Here is a 16,749-nt window from a genome sequence, read left to right on the forward strand (position 1 = left end):
TATGAGGAGTACATAGACCCTTCACCATGCTGTAGCCAAGGCTACTAATGGTCCTTGACCGTCTTTGGGCTTGGGGTCAACTTAGGACGTCTAGGGTATCCGCTCTCCTTTAGCCAGAGCTAGAAGGCTTTTTCTTTTTTTAAATATATATATATATATATATATATATATATATTTTTTTTTTTAATGTGGACCATTTTTAAAGTCTTTATTGAATTTGTTACAATATTGCTTCCGTTTTTTATGTTTTGGTTTTTTGGCCACAAGCCATGTGGGATCTTAGCTCCCCAACCAGGGACCGAACCCGTACCCCCTGCATTGGAAGGCAAAATCTTTAACCACTGGACTGCCAGGGAAGGCCCCAGAGCTAGAAGTCTTGAAGGAAACAGAATATCATAATAACCACAGCTAATATTTATTTAATATTTATGATGGAGCCCTGGATCTTATTATCACACCCAATTTGCAGATGGGGAAACCAGACCTGGAGAAATCAAATAATTCACACAAGTTTAGAAAAATTTCAGAGTAGGAATTTGAACACACATTGGTTGAAATTCAAAACCCACATACTTAACCACTGTGCAACATTGCTGGAGAGCAGCTCAAACCTCTCCTTAATAAACTGGGTAATACTAATTCCTGATGTGTTTCTTTATGCAATCTAATTTGGGTTCTTTTTTCTTTGAACTGCCAGTAGAAGTTGTAAAGTGGAGGCCTGTGAGCTAAACTTTAGAAACATCTTACTTGGCCTAAAAAAGACTCATCTGAGCATTTAGAAAAAAGGCATCAAAATGTGTCCAAATCTGTGATGGTCACTCTTCTTTCCATGTTTTTGCTCGCCAACATTAAGAAAACCCCCCAAAACCCAAAGGAGAAACGTTTCCTGTCAAAGCAGTCTTCTGCTAATGTGCAGGGCAGGAAGGTTTGTAAGAAGAGGTTTAATGAGGTCTCTATTCACAGTTTTAAAGCTGGAACAAATGACAACATTTGAAAATGAAGGGGTTTCACATAAAGATCCAGATTTCTGGCTTCTCTTAAAACAGAATATCTGGCAACACTGGACAGGCGTTCCTGCAAGGCAACGAGAGGCTGAACAGAAGAGCAGCTGTCTTCTTGATGGAGCATGCGCCCTCTAGCTTCCTGTGCTCCCCAAACAATCCTCATTACCTTACCTCGAGCTCACCTGACACACTCACTGCCTGGCTGCTGCCAGTATAACATTTCTCTCCCTTACTTAAACAGTGTAATAATCATCGAAATTGGACCTCATCTCTAAAGATGGTTTGATGACTGAAGAATCAAGTGAAAAGAGCACATCTGGTGAGGAATGCCGACAGCCGGACGGCAGCTGGTAAATGGCACCCACAGGTGAATGGCATTGACCAACTAGCCAATCTGCCTTGAATACTTGAGAGGTCAGCCTTATCCTTTGGCCTTATTGCACTATGGACAACTTTACGCTCAGCCATCCTGTAATATTGGTCTGTGGATAGCTGGTGCTTGCCAAGGCTGGCAGGCAAAATTCTAAGATGACCCCAATGACCCCCACCCTTGTATGACTCCCTCCTCTTGAGTGTGGGCATGACCAGTAATTTGCTTCTGGCCAACAGAATATGGCTTAAGGTGATGGGATATCATTCTTGTGACTGTGCTATATATTTGGCAAAGATGGAGGGATTCTGCAGACGTAATGAAGGTCTTAATAAGCTAACCATGAGGGAGAGTAATCTGTTTAAATCAAAAGGGAGAGTAAGCCTGATTAGGTTAGACAAGGCCTTTAAAAGAGGGTCCAAGCCTTCCCCGAAGTCAGGGGCTTGAAGAAAAGATGCTCTCCTACTGGCCTTGAAGAAACAAGTACACATGAGTTTCACAACTGCAAAGAAATGAATTCTGCCAACCACTGAGCTTCGAAGAAGACTCTGACCCTCAATGAATCCACAGACTTGGCTGACACCTAGAATACAGCCTTGTGCAGTCCTAAACAGAGAAGCAGCTCAGCAACTCATGGACTCCTGACCCACGGAAACTGTGAGATAATAAACTGTGAGATAACAATACACAGAAACGTAAAACTGATACGCCATTTACCATCATTAGCTGTAATAATTACAGTAGCTTCTGTCTTTCAAGGGCCCACCATGTGCCAGGCACTAAGTTGTGCATTTATCAATGTGGTCTTAGTTTTAATGCAGACACACTGAAGAGCTTGAAATTATATTCTTTAAATTTATCTCAATAGGATACGTTCACTGAAAAAAACAACCTACCAACAGATTTTTGAATATAAAAGAGAAAACGACATAGATTCCTTTCAGTAGTTTCAAAGCATGTATCTTATTTCAAATATCCTTCCCTTTACTTTAGCATGCATCCTAATTCCAGATTTTCTTTAACACATGAAAATTAAATTAGAGTGCCTTTGTACATCTGAAGGGCTGTGCTCATCTAAATGACAGCTGGTTAGAAGAAGGAAGGATCGAGGCAAGAATTCCGGCTGCCCCGTTTCTGAGCACATGCGCACAAGCAGACAGCCACTCTGAGTCACTGAGGACGAGAGGCTGACAATTAGCATCAAAAAGGATGTGGATATTCTCCTGGGAAATAAACGGGGATATGTTCCTAATAAAGGCGCAGGAAGAAGAGGCTCAGGGAGTAAAGAAATCGTGCAGACTGAGTACCTTTGATTGGAAAAGATGAGAAAATCTAGTAAGATCCTAGTATTAGATGACCATTATGACAACACAAGAAAATTTTATCCCGTCAATTTAGAAATAAATCCCTCTAGACATAGTTATGTGATCAATTTACAATATATTTCTATTGCCATCCTCTATCTGTTAGTTTATGAGCAACTAATTTATTAGTGAGCAAAGGCACTTACTTGCTTGGAACTTGGTGCTATTGTTGGTGCTTCGAATCAGCTGAAATGCCTTTTGAAATCCCACCGCGTGCTGGGTAGGGCTGTCCAAAGACTTGACGCTGCTGACGAAGGTGGACATTTTCCTTTTTGTCTCACTGGTGGCTGGAGACAGGAATGTCTTATAGCACTGGTCAAGTGAGCAAGTCCTGACGGTGTCTGCCACAGTCAGCATGGAGATCTGGAAGGGAAAACAAACAGACAAACAGACCTTGTTATTCTGCCAGGGAAAGGTTTTCTACATTTCAGAAGAGCGCCCAAAGCGACAAGTCCTACCGAACAGTTTTGGAGAGTTTAAAAAGAAATGCCTAGAGGCATCGACCTATCAAATTTGAAGAAGATTAATTAAGGATTGGTAAGGGACAGGGACCCTAGAATTTGGCTTTTGTTCCAAGATGAAGTCAGCAGTACGGTGTTCATCTAGTACATTAAAAACAGTATTTCGCACACATAAAAATCTTGGCAAGTACTAATCGTCCGGATTCTCCGACTGGAGGTGGCGGTGAGGGTAAAGGCATAGGGTGTGTGTTTTAAACAACTAGATTAGTGAGTAAAACCTTAGGAGGTGGAAAAGTCAAAATGATGAAGCAGAAAATGTCTACAGGCAATAGATTATCATTAGTTGTAAACACGCCTATCTCTGAGGTATCCTAGAGATTAGTAAACCTCTAGCAGCCTTCTTTTCTCCCTTGCCTCCCATCAATCTTGAGATAAAGACAAGTCATCCACCAGTGTCCAAGCCCTAGCCCTGTTCTTCCTTAGTATAATTTCCAGTGTGAAAGTCACAGCTAATTAGAAGTCTAGGCAGGGCCATTAAGGAAGTGCAAGACTCAGTTTGGTGGGGATGGTTTTATAAAGAGATTTGGAACCAGGGTTGGCAGCTGCTTCCTTAAATACGAGAATAAAAACTACAGCACTCTCTTTTCTCAAAGTCATTTTTAAAGGTGGATTGAAAAATACATATCATAAAACATAAAGTACTTTTAAAAAGGTATTCAAGAAAGACCCAATGCCAATGGGGGGGGGGTGTCACTGGGGTCATCATCACCTTATCGTGTTCATCGATGGCGCTGAGGATGACCTGGGCAGCGTCCTTGGCAATCTGAAGCTGGGTGTCTGTGACGGAAGCCCCGTGGTCCAGGATCACTACTATGTGCTTTGACTGCGGCCGGACAGTGGAGACGTAGATAGGTCTAGAATGGGGAGAAGCTCTCTGGGGTCAGTCCTGGTTTAGAGTAAAGGCCTCAACCTAACACAGCTATGAGTGCTACATATGGGCAGGCACGCTGGCCTCCCTGTGTTTCCGGGGGTTTGGCACAAGGATGGAGAGACCAGCACAGAACGAGAAACTATTCTGGTGCACTGAAAACAACACCTCAAGACAACAGCGTGCGTCTACAGAACAGGGATTGGTGACTTCTGCCTTCCAAAGATTAAAGCAACCGGGAGAAGGATTTAAGAAGCAAAGCCTTTGGAAGGCTGGCTTTTTCAGCATATGTGAAAGTCCACCCTCCCTGGAAATGGAACTGGTGGCCCCCCGGGCAGCAGAGACAGAATAGCAGGGAGAAAAAAGTCCACCCGCCAGTGCGGGGGTCCTCTGCAGATTTAGAGTTGGGCTTGGCTAAAACGGAGGCAGCCTGTCATCTGTGAGCACGCTGAGCAGCTTTGAATAGCTGGTCTGGTTTCTCTCTCCCCAGACAAAAGCCACTGCTAGGAGGGCCCTTTTCCTTTCTGTACTGAAACAATTTACACAGGTCAGCCACCAAAAGGCCCCTTATCCGAGCATTTAAAACTGTGCCATCAGATTTGTCCAAGCCAGTGATAGCCACTCTTCTTGCCAGGTTTTTGTTTGCCAACATTAAGAAAAGGGGTGGAGGTGGGGGGAACGCCAAAGGAGAAGTGCCTCCCACCAAAGCAACCTTCTGCTAGTGTGCGGTGCAGGCAGGTTTGTGAGAAGAGGCTTAATGAGGTCTCTATTCACAGTTTTAAAGCTGGAACAAATTAGAGGGAGCTTAAGAGAGCAAATCAGCCTCGAGAGAATTCTCTCCTTTATCGACACCCCTAAAACACTAGAGTGTTCTGTGAAATGTTAGATGCCAGTTGAGTCACAAAAGCCTGGGCACAAATTAAGAAATACAGGCAAAGTACCAAAAAAACTCAAAATTGGGCCAAGTTTACACTAATTGTTCTCAAGCCAAAAGTCCTACATTAATACTAAAGCACTACTATATTTTCACTAGTCAATACCATTCAGCCAAGTAGGGAAATTGGATAAAAAAAATCCAAGAGCGGTGGCTAGAGAAGCGAAAGAGGCAACAGAAAATAAGGAAATCTGTCTATCCCAACACTGACAACCATGTCGAATACTGAACTTTTAAGTCCTCCAAGCTAGATGAGTAGATTTTTTTTTTAAATGACATACCCCCTCCTTTCCAATTCAACTCAACATAAATGAAGAGCAGAATATGTGTTCACACTGTCGCAATAAATTGTTAAAAACCGCTTTACTGGGATACATAAATAGCAGCATTATATGTACAATCTGGGGCGGTCCTCATAGTGCAATTGGCTCCTTTCTGATATGCTCTGCAAACCCACTCCACAGTTCAAAGGATGTGGAGACCTTGCAAAAGCCTCAGGGGTGAGAGGACAGGTCAAGAGACCGCGACAGCAATCTACGAGGAGAGGAACTCGGATTACTTAGTCAAGGGAACAGAGGCTTGAGGATTGATTTAATAATGCGTATTTAGGGTAGAGATTCATGAAACCTCCCGAGTGTAGGTGAATGCTGATTTGTGACAAGGTGCTGCTTTTCCTTCTGGACCATCCCTCACAGGTGATTCATTAAAAGCAGAATGCCATCTAATCTATCTTCTTAGAAGTAAATGAGAATTAGATGGTTTATAATGTCTTTGGCCTCTCCTGAGAGATGAGCCAGACTAGAACCCAAGGTCATGGATTCTGTAACAGTCTCCAAGATGCTCAAGTCTTCACCATGCTGTCTAGGGAGGGAACGGAAGAAACTATACAAATGATACAAATGTCCCTCTAGGAAAAGCACAGAAGTAGTATTTTCCTTGGGGAAAATTTTAGATACAATTTATTTTTTTCTTCCAGTTGTATTGAGATGTACTTGACATACAGCACTGTATAAGTTTAAGGTGTACAGCATAATGATTTGACTTACATACATCATGAAGTGATTATCACAATAAGTTTAGTGAATAGATATAATTTAAAACAAAGATGGAAAGAAGCTAAATTGGTGGTTTAGTCTCAAAAAACGTGGCATGAAAAGCAGGCATCTTGCACTAGTTCCAGAAGTTCTGGCATCAAACATCTAACACTGCAAAAGGGAAACTGTGGGGATTAAAAAGGAAAGTATCTTTGCCTAAGGGGTTCTGTAAATTGATGAGTGTTGTCCTAGAAATCATCTCACCATTACCACCCTTCTCGCTAAGTGGTAGCATCTCAAGTCATTTCCTGAGAAAAGCAGTGTGTTAAGGACCCTCGATCCAGTGTTTTCTGGACAACCTTAAGACTTCTAGTAGCTGAGATTTGCATGTAAATTTCAAAAGGATGGCCAAGCATGTTATCACAGAAAGGAAAGCTGAGAATCACAAACTCTATTCTGAGATATGCTGTAAAGTCTTCTAGCGCTGCCCTTGAGAGAAGGTATTATCATTTGTCTCTCAACGAAGGTGTCTGAAACTCAAAACAGACTGGGTGCTTCAAAATTTTTTATTTCTTAGTAAATACCTTGTTTTACTTGGCTTGTTAGATAGTTCTGAAAAAGTTCCAGGCTTCATCATTTGCCTTCCCAGGCATTTCTACACCCACAAATGTTAAATAATGAAATCATTTCAGGATAAGTTTCTGAAACCACAGTTTGGAGGCAGAGCTGTGTGTATGAATGGGGAGTCTATATTTTATACAGATTACTCTTAAGCAGTAATTAAAACTTTGGCAAGCAAGTCAACGTACCTACTGCGATGCTCATAGCTGCCCTTACACCGGAACTTGTGTGCTGGGAAAACAGTGAAAATTCCTTCTTCTGAACTGAAATACTGCCATTTAATTCCAGGGTTGGATTTCAGGTTGTCTGCAAGAACTGGAGGAGTGGGGGAAAAGACATATAACCAACAAATCCACAGGTGCACGCAGGCACTGTGCCTCAGGCATCTGTTTTGCATAAATGGTTTGTACTAGGAAGAAATCCCAGTAGGTATAAGGCTGTAAATTTTCTACTCAACATTTTCTTTCTGTCCTTTAAAAAAATACCCCATGAATAGAAAATGTAATGAATGTTTCAGTCAAGTGAAGCAATCACTCTTAACATTGTACGGTGACACTATATGTCGTGAATTATTTTTTCGGCATAAATGATTCATTTGCATTAATCTCTCTCCTCACTGGGCTGGTCCCCGTTAAGCCAGTGTATACTTGCTGGCTTGGAGTATGTTCTCCAACTGTGGAAAACAGTAATATTAATAGGCTAGTCTCCCGAGGGACTAGACCTGTGACCTTGACCTTGTTCACTTCACAATGAGGGAAACAGCATCGATAGTACTTGAAAAATGAGAACCACAATCATTCAGGAAGAGCTTACAGAATGATTCCAACATGGCAGCACTGGAATAGAGGCCTTTCCTCACGTTATCTCATTTAATCCATAAAACAACCCTAGGATGAAGGTGGTATTATTATTTTTTTAACACCTTTATTGGAGTATAATTGCTTTAAAATGGTGTGAGTTTCTGCTTTATAACAAACTGAACCAGCTATACATATACATATATCCCCATATCTCCTCCCTCTTGCGTCTCCCTCCCACCCTCCCTATCCTACCCCTCTAGGTGGTCACAAAGCAGAAGATGGTATTATTATTCCCTACTTTGGAGTTGAGAAAATATGCTTACAGAGCTTAAGCAAATTGGCTGAGGCCTTGTCAGGAACTGGCTGAGCTGGGATTCAAATCTGGGTGTCCTGGCTCCTGTGTTCTTTACATCAGTTGGTATTGCCTCCCTTCCTAAGTGTACTGCATCCCTGCCACTGGTTTGCAGCTGGGGTGGCAGCCACCTTACTGTGTGTGTGCAATACTGTCCCGAAAACTCCATGAAGTCTTTCTCTCTTCTCTGATGCCCCTTCGCTCTACCCACACCACCTCATTTATGTATTACACACTACTATGTGTAGGGTACTGCTTTACATGTTGCGAGAGATACAAAGATGAGCAGAAAACAAGCCCTCCTGTAATAAGCAATACATCAGAAGAATTATATAGAGGGAAATGGAGCAAAACAAGAAAGCATGAGGTGTATTTGGCAAAAATATATATATAAAGCTCTGAATGCCACAAAGCCATCCTTTTTTTTTTTTTTTCCTTTGGCCATGCCTCGCAGCATGTGGGAATCTTAGTGCTCCGACCAGGGATCGAACCCACACCCCCTGCAGTGGAAGTGTGGAGTCTTAACTACTGGACTACCAGGGAAGTCCCCAACACATGGCCATCCTTTAGTCTGGCTTGGGGGTCAGCAAGCTTCTGTAAAGGGCCAGGTGGTCAGTGATTCTGGCTTTGCAGACCATATGGTCTCTGTTCCAACTACCCAACACTGCCTTGTGGTGCGAAAGCAGCCACAGACATCCATAAAGGAATGTGTGGGTGTGTTCAATCAAAGCGAATTTGCGAACATCAGTGGCAAGCCCAGTTTGGGCAGTGGTCCTCCAACCACGCTGTGTAAAATGTACTATGTGGAGGCCTTCAAAAATATTCAGCAGTTACCCTGCCCAACACACACCGAGGAGCCATAGCACACTGTAGCCTCACACAAATCCTAGGAGTAAACAGTTATTAACCCCAAGTTACAGATAAGGAAACAGGCTGAGAGAGGTTTGTTGACTTGCTTGAGGTTCCACAGTGGACAAGAAGGGAGTCAAGCCAGTGTATGACCACAACGCCCATCCCCTCTCTCCACTCTGCCAGCCAGCCTTATCAAGGTCATCACCTGGACTCAGGCGACCACTCTCTCTCCGGGGACCAAAGCTGACGTGAGTGCATGTAAACACGGAAGAGGGTTTTTCTCTGCCTTGTCTCCTGGGAGTCTGAAGCTCAACCTTGATCTCATATTAGCACTCTTCTCCAGGCAGCCCTGCCAACCCAGCAATAAAAAGGCAAACACCGCCTTTGGGAGAAAGGAAAGCTCGGTGACCTCATTTAAAAGTAACATCTGTAACAATAAACAGGCTACAGTGAGACTATTAAAAGGGGAGCCAATGAGAGCAAGAATGTTTTAAAAATAAATCAGAATTCACATAGTGCATGATACATTTAGTCTCACCACAAAAGATCATTCTGGTTCCATTCCAGCACTAGAGCCTAAGTGTTGGGCAAGGTTCCTCAAACCCTCCCGCTGAGAACTCCTTTGGTATCTGACTAAATTTCATCTGTTATTCCACACTAGCAGAAGATGACGGCTATGATGGTAATGAGGACCCCAGGGCCCAGAAGCCATCAATCTATCATTGTGGTGTGCACCCCAGGCAGGCGCCTCCTGACTTAGAGGTGGAGGTGGATGATAGCCCTACTATCTATGCAGAGAACCCAGAGGGGTCTTCCCCCATTCACAGGAGTCAGTTAGGCGTTCTGACCACTGGATCACTTGGGCTGGGGTCCCACACACTCACTCTTTCCTCAGAAATGCTGGAAGCTGTCCAGGAAGAAAACCTGGGCAGACACCCAACCTGTGAGCCCACGATGCACAGTGCTAGGCTTTAAGTTATCAACGGGCAGGGTTTGTATCTGTCTAAACTGCTCTGCACACCGATCTCAGACAGACACACGTGAAGGAGGCAATGAATGTTTTTTCCTCACTGAAGCTGAACCCGAACCCCAGGACAGAAGTTCATCACACCCTCTGACATCCTCCAGCATTTTACCTCGTCCCACCTTCTAGCTAGAATTACTGTCCTAACAGGAAACTGTTGGATCCTCCATCCCTAGACTCAAAGATCCTTGAGGGTGAGATCTATATCTGAGCCTTGTCTGTTACCCCTGAAGCAAAGATTCCCAGTACTTTTCACATCAAGGCGCACGCTCTGCGTGATATCTGCAGCATACAGACTGGGAAGATCTGCATGGAAGTACTATTTCTCGAATGTTTTGATACTTTTGTTTGATAAATTCTAAAATCTTACTTTCCTCTAATGCCAAATCCAATTAAACATAAATTAAACATAGAGCAATGATTAAATAAATCAATATAGAGCAATCATAATTCTAAATATGTTTAAAAATGATAAACACTCCCTTCTCCCAACAGTACTGCCAATGCAACCAGTACAAAAATAGGTAAATGGAGAGAGAAAAAGCCTGCTTGTCGGATGATTTCACAGGACCATACATGTCAAAACATATAAACTGTATATGCTAAACATGTGAAGTTTATTAGATGTCAATTATTCCTCAATAAAGTTGATTTAATAATAGTGCAAATTTATTGAGCATCATACAAACTAGTTTTTTTTTTTTTTTTTTGTGGTACGCAGGCCTCTCACTGCTGTGGCCTCTCCCGTTGTGGAGCACAGGTTCTGGACGCGCAGGCTCAGTGGCCATGGCTCACGGATCTTCCCGGACCGGGGCACGAACCCGTGTCCCCTGCATCGGCAGGCAGACTCTCAACCACTGCGCCACGAGGGAAGCCCCACAAACTAGTTTTATACACAGTTTGATGTTTTATAAAGACTCTATGAGTTTGCTATTATACCCATTTTACAGATAAAGAACTAACTTGCTCAGAGTCATAAGGGCAGAGTCATGATTTGACCTAGGTGTCTGCCTCCAAAGTCCTGGCTCTTTCCAGAACACTGTAGTGTTTCTACATGTTCATAGATACATGCTGAATGAATTGGCACTGAATAGATAAAAAACACACTGAGTACTTCTTAAGAGGAAGAATAAATATATAAACAGGTTGATGGTTCTCAATCAGAATAATCAGTTTGTAAATATACAGTGTAAATAAATACAATTAAGGAGACATTTGACTCCTTAAGGAATGATTTCAAAATTGAAATAAGACATAAGGCTAAAGTGAGCATTTAATCTTGTGAGGAAAAACAAACTGCTGAACTGCTAAAACTGGCACACACCAGCTGGGAGTCCAATGTCATGGGCTTTACCATCGACCCCACAGGCTGGTCTACCTGGAAAATGGCAGAGACACAAGCTACAGCTTGGAAGGTAGAGTTGACGGTAATTACAGCACTCAGAACTGTGCGTGATTTGCGGTACGCAGGCCTCTCACTGTTGTGGCCTCTCCCGTTGCGGAGCACAGGCTCCGGACGCGCAGGCTCAGCGGCCATGGCTCACGGGCCCAGCCGCTCCGCGGCATGTGGGATCCTCCCGGACCAGGGCACGAATCCGTGTCCCCTACATCGGCAGGCGGACTCTCAACCACTGCGCCACCAGGGAAGCCCTCAATAGTGTATTTTAGATAATAAAGGGAGTTTTTATTTGAGAGAGAAACTATAGCGCTGACACCTCTTAATTATTTTGTAGGTGCTCAACTGGTTAGAGATGTGAGCCTGATGTGTCTTTTTCTTTCACTGTCAAACTGAGCAGGCATAAGAAAGCCATTTGGACACGGGCCCAGTGCTATTTTGCACTCTTTACTTAATTTAGGTTGGCTCTTAGGAACTAGAAGGGATACCCTGGTAAATCAGACGGACTGGGAATAAGCAGCCATGGGTTAAAATGCCATCTCTGACTGGCAAGCTCTCTGACCTCCAGTCTAACTTTCTATCCAGTATCCAACGGCATCTTTCTAAAACGGAAATCAAATCCCACCACTGATTTGCTTAAAACTGTTCAAAGGTTTCCCACATAATCATGTCTAGTATTAAATCCAACCCCATCAGGCCCTGTACCATCTGGTGCCTTCCTACTCCCCAGGCTCACCTTTCCCCTTTGCAACTCACTACGTTGTACGTCGAGAGCTATTTCTTTTTAGTTCTGTAAATATGCCAATCTTTTTGCAATGGAATAACTCTTCACCTTCTCACAGAGACCTTCCCTGACCACCCTCCATTATTATCCTCCCTTAGAGCATTCAGTATTTTCCTTCATAGGAAATTTTTGCCATAGATGGCAAAAATTGGTAAGTTCGGTGTATTTATTTCTGCCGCTATTTGTTTTGTGTCTCTCATGCAGAGGAGCTGTCAGTCCCAGGAGGGCAGGGGCCAAGTCAATTTTGTTCATCACATTCCCTGGCCCTGCCACAAGCCCAGTTTTTAGGAAGCACCCAGTCAGTATTTGCTGAGCGAATCAGTGAATGATGATGTTGGCCAAGGCATGTGATTTCACAATCGCCACATCTGTAAAGTAATAGATTTGGACAAGTTATTTCCAAAGAGCCTGTAGAAACCCAGAGAAAAGTGGTAAGAGGGCAAAGAATGAAGGTCAATAGGAAGGAAGTACATGGATTTACAACTAGAGAGAAAGAGCTTTTATCAAGTTTATGCAAGAAAAAAGGAAGAGCATTCTCACTTCCTATTTGCTTAGAAGCTGTAGGTCAGTACTATGAGATTATTAATAGTGATTCAATACTTTGCAAAATGTCCAAACAGTACCAAGAAACATTTAAATGAGAATGATGGAGAAAACTTAATATTGGCCTTTAAAGGATGTGGAGCTCCCTGTGATGGCTCCTGTTTCTTTAAAGGCAAAACTCTCCATCCCCTTCAACAACTGACTATTTCTCACTTACATGTCTTATGCTAATTATAAGTGAAGACCAAGAATTTTGCCATACCCATTGGCTTATTTTTTCTTTTGACAAACTGTCATCAGATAAGCAGCTGAAAAACCGTGCCTTTCCTCTTTCTAGGCATTCCTGTCTATTGGGTCTCAAGATCCGCCTGCACACAGTGCAACTGTCTGTGGATAATTCTAACATATGGGTCCCAGATTCCACAGTCCCCAAATATTTTCCTTCCAATTTTATCATCTACATCTGACTAGTTCTTATGTCATTGGCCTCTCCAGTCAAAACAAAACCAACCACGTCCCCAAACTCCTTGCCTGCCTTCTTTAATACTTAACCCACCAGGCCAATGAGAAAGAGCTGGATTATGAACCGCCTGTATTTGGGCTGTGACTTTCCCAATAGCATTATCCAGAGGAAGTAGGGACAAAGGGAAAATGCCCTGTAACAGAAAGCCTGTGATCCCACTTCGAAGAACTTTGGGCTTCCCGATGCCCAGCCCAACACCGCTCAGCAAAGCACACAGAGCTATCTACTTCCCACAGCTTGCCATATGTAAAATACAGGAGCTGTCCTAAGCACACAGAGGTGCAGACACACAAAAACACACATACTTTCCTAACAGACCAGAAATTACATAGCACCTTTCAGTAATACTCTGTGCAATTGCAATCCTTTTGGAGGGAAGTAAAATAAATTAACATCCTGAGGACTCCAAACAAAATTTCTGGCGTTATACCCTATCACACCTTTCCAATTCCTACTCCTTGCTCACATCCTGAGTATCGTTTTACCACGTATTCTGGAGGGGCCATATTTCATGGATACTGTGTATGCTGTTCCAGAAGGGGCAAGCATATTGAGTGTTTGACCACGTACCAGGCACTTTGCAAGGTCTTTTATTTATATTATCTCAGTTAATTCTTACAACAACTCTATGAGGTGGGTTTTATTTATTATTCAGGAAACCAAGGCATATAGAGGTTAATTTTCCCAAGTATTTAACAGCTAGCAAGAGCCAGAATGTGGAGGTTTACCAAAGCGATACTGTTATTATCATTTTATAGCTAAGGATATTCTGGCTCAAAGGGAGGAATTACTTAAGCTTTGGGCCTGGAATAGGATCCAGGCCACACAGTCCTCTGATCCTTCCACTAAAGCCCACTGCCGAAGTTAGGTTAATGGCAGCTGACTCAGCCTTCTCATTGTATTTACTTTAGTCTAATACTAAGGAGAGGACATCCACAAATCTCTGATTCTGTTCCAAGCTCACAGTTCATCATGTCCATTCTAAGCTAATTACATAATGTAAAATAACCAGTCCCTTCTGTCCTTGATTCTGTTGAGGCAGCTTTGTCATGGGCTCAGATAACCCAGAACAAATTTCTGGGGCAATCCAAAATCAGCACAGGATCCACTGCTCTACCCTCTTCCTTTCTCAGAGACCATTCCCAGAGGATCCAAAGGTCAAGGTAGTTTCCAAACACTCATGGAAAGAATACAAGAAAATTAGCAGAGATGGAGTTCTCAAACCTGGCTGATCACCACAATCAGCTTTTGAAGCCTACAGGCCCCCAAGCTTTACCCAGCCAACATTCTGATTCACTAGGTCTGGGTTGGGGGCCAAAGAATAGGCATTTGTGTGTGTGTGTGGTACGCGGGCCTCTTACTGCTGTGGCCTCTCCCATTGCGGAGCACAGGCTCCGGACGCGCAGGCTCAGCGGCCATGGCTCACGGACCCAGCCGCTCTGCGGCATGTGGGATCCTCCTGGACCGGGCCACGAACCCGTGTCCCCTGCATCGGCAGGCGGACTCTCAACCACTGCGCTACCAGGGAAGCCCCAAGAATAGGCATTTTTGACAAAGCACTTCAGGTGACCCTGATGATCAGTCAGGTTTGGGACAACTCAACCAAGATGTTAAACTCCATTGTCCTGTCTGTTTCCTTAGCTCCACTTGCTTCTTAGACTGACTCTCTCTCTCTCTCTCTCTGTGTGTCTTCGGCATATAAATATTTTCAAGTTGCTCTAACTTAAAAAACTATTATCTGCAGAACCATCCCTAAATCCTACCCCTTCCTAAGTTATCAGTGACCTTTCACCTTTTCTCTGCCAATCAACCTTTCACCTTTTCTCTGCCAATCAATCAGTGACCTTTCAACTTTCTCTGCCGTGGACAGTGGTCTCCACGGACTCTCTGCTTCTTGCCATCCCATTAACCACTCATCTTGGATGAGGCCATGCTTGCTTAGGCCATGGCCCCTCTCCACGACCCCTCCCCACTTTTGGACGACCTAGTCTACTTCCAGTTTCCTCTTTTCCCAGGCTAACTACTCTTCTATCCGTTCTTCACAAAGCTCTCTTGCCTGCCCTGCTTAAAGTCTGTCAGCTGCTTGACTTCAAGCTAAGAAACAAATCAAAACAAAAACCAAACCAAACCCAAAGCAAACTCCTCAGACTGAGGCCCATTAAAATCTGGCTTAGTGCTACCTTCATTTTCCGTTACTTATTATATTCCCTCCTCCACAGTGGTCGGCACGTTCCACAGATTCTGAAATGGGAAATGTGTTTGCCACAAGCACGTCACCTAATTCCTACTGTCTTCTAAGACTCAACTCAACCTCACGATTTGGGTCAAGTGCCCCAGGCTTACCTTTATCATGACAGCATTTAGCACTGCATCACGACCATTTGTCTGTTGATTTTTCTCCTCATTCCTAGTGCCCTCAACACACATAGGACAAGGTTGTGAGCTCTCTGAGGGGAGAAATTCTGTCTTAATTACCCTGGTGTGTGCCACAGTAACTACGGTAAAGCTGTCCCCTGAGAGAAGCTTGTTATGAGAGAGAGAGATAGAGTCAGGGTTGGTTCTGGTCTCAAGCTTTGGTGAGGAACAAAATGAAGCTGCTGCTAACTAACATATGGAACACGGGCTGGGGAGGAGGTTTGGGTGGGAAGAGAGAAGGTGATAGGTTTGGTCAGAAGAGACTGAAGTGTTATTAGGCAGAATACAGCAATGGGGAGAAACGCCTTCATCTTAAGCAGTCTGCTGTAAGGAGCACATCGGACAAGGAGTCAGGACATGTATGTTTCGTCACATCGATACCAACAATTTGTTGTTTGACTTTAGGTAGGTCGGTTAATAGATCCTATCTAGTTTAGGTAGTTAGGCTTGTTTCTAACTTACTCAAAATATTGAGTAAACATTTTTCCTTGGTATCCATGGCAAGACTAAGACAAAACTATGTAGTAGTGTATGAGGTACCCAGGAACAATGGACTGATTTTCTTGTGCGCATTGCATGTTTGAAATCACCATAGTTAGTTTCATGTAAACAATACTATTCATCTGGATAGTCTGTCTCTATACCTGAGACATTTGTATGTGCTGATCTGCTGTCAAGCTAAGAAGGCCAGGCCTGACTTATAGCACATCACGACTACATTCTTCTCTTCACTAAGGTCCTTCCAAATGTCTCGGTTATTCCATTACAAAGATGAGACAACAAAAGTACAAAGGAAATCCTAGTTCTATTCATTCATTTATTCATTCAATAAGCATTTACTGTGTACCTGCTATGGGTAAAGCACTGGATTGAGCACCTGGCATACAAAAAAATTAATGAAAAGAAATAGAGCATCAAACAGATGTTCAATATAAAAAAAAATTAAAATTCTATAATAAGAATGTACTATAGAATAAAGTAATGAAGAGTTGTAACTGGGCCAACACAACTCTGAAGGGTCACCCCAGCCTCTAAGCTCCCCTGGGGGGTGCTGAGGACTCCACTGAGGCTGGATCTCAGCCCATCTTCCCCTACTGCTCAATCCTGCTTCCTTCCCTTTCCCCGCAGACTGCCAACCTCCATCTCAGAGTCTGCCTCCTGGTAAACCCAACCTGCTACAACAGACAAGGAATTCTTACCGAACAAGAGCAAAGTATGGAGGAGTAACAGAACCTGGAGATTTGAAGCAATGAAAGGGATTCCCTGAGGATACAGCTCAGAGGGCTTAAGGAAGAGGAGCAGAAGATGAATTTTAAAGGCTTCCACCTTCATCTTAGAGGTAAA

The 16,749-nt window shown here is 43.4% G+C and overlaps 1 protein-coding gene across 5 annotated transcripts in view; it reads right to left on the bottom strand.

Moving 5' to 3' along the window:
• Positions 1-16,749, bottom strand: part of CACHD1 (cache domain containing 1) — a 234,240-nt gene that overhangs the window by 73,731 nt on the left and 143,760 nt on the right. For all 5 annotated transcript variants that reach the window (XR_016395079.1, XM_089921448.1, XM_089921438.1 and 2 more), the window contains exons 5-7: positions 6,905-7,031; positions 3,969-4,113; positions 2,885-3,101 (exon numbers count right to left, since the gene is read on the bottom strand). Coding sequence is in view for 4 of the 5 variants with exons in the window: in XM_089921448.1 (XP_089777574.1) it covers positions 2,885-3,101; positions 3,969-4,113; positions 6,905-7,031 (489 nt within the window). In the remaining variant the exon portion in view is untranslated. The remainder of the gene's footprint in view (positions 1-2,884; positions 3,102-3,968; positions 4,114-6,904; positions 7,032-16,749) is intronic.

This window comes from Delphinapterus leucas, chromosome 1 (assembly GCF_059928025.1).
Source record: "Delphinapterus leucas isolate spDelLeu-1000000601 "Yukka" chromosome 1, BTC_Dleu_Yukka2, whole genome shotgun sequence".
In the NCBI taxonomy this organism is placed as follows: domain Eukaryota; kingdom Metazoa; phylum Chordata; class Mammalia; order Artiodactyla; family Monodontidae; genus Delphinapterus; species Delphinapterus leucas.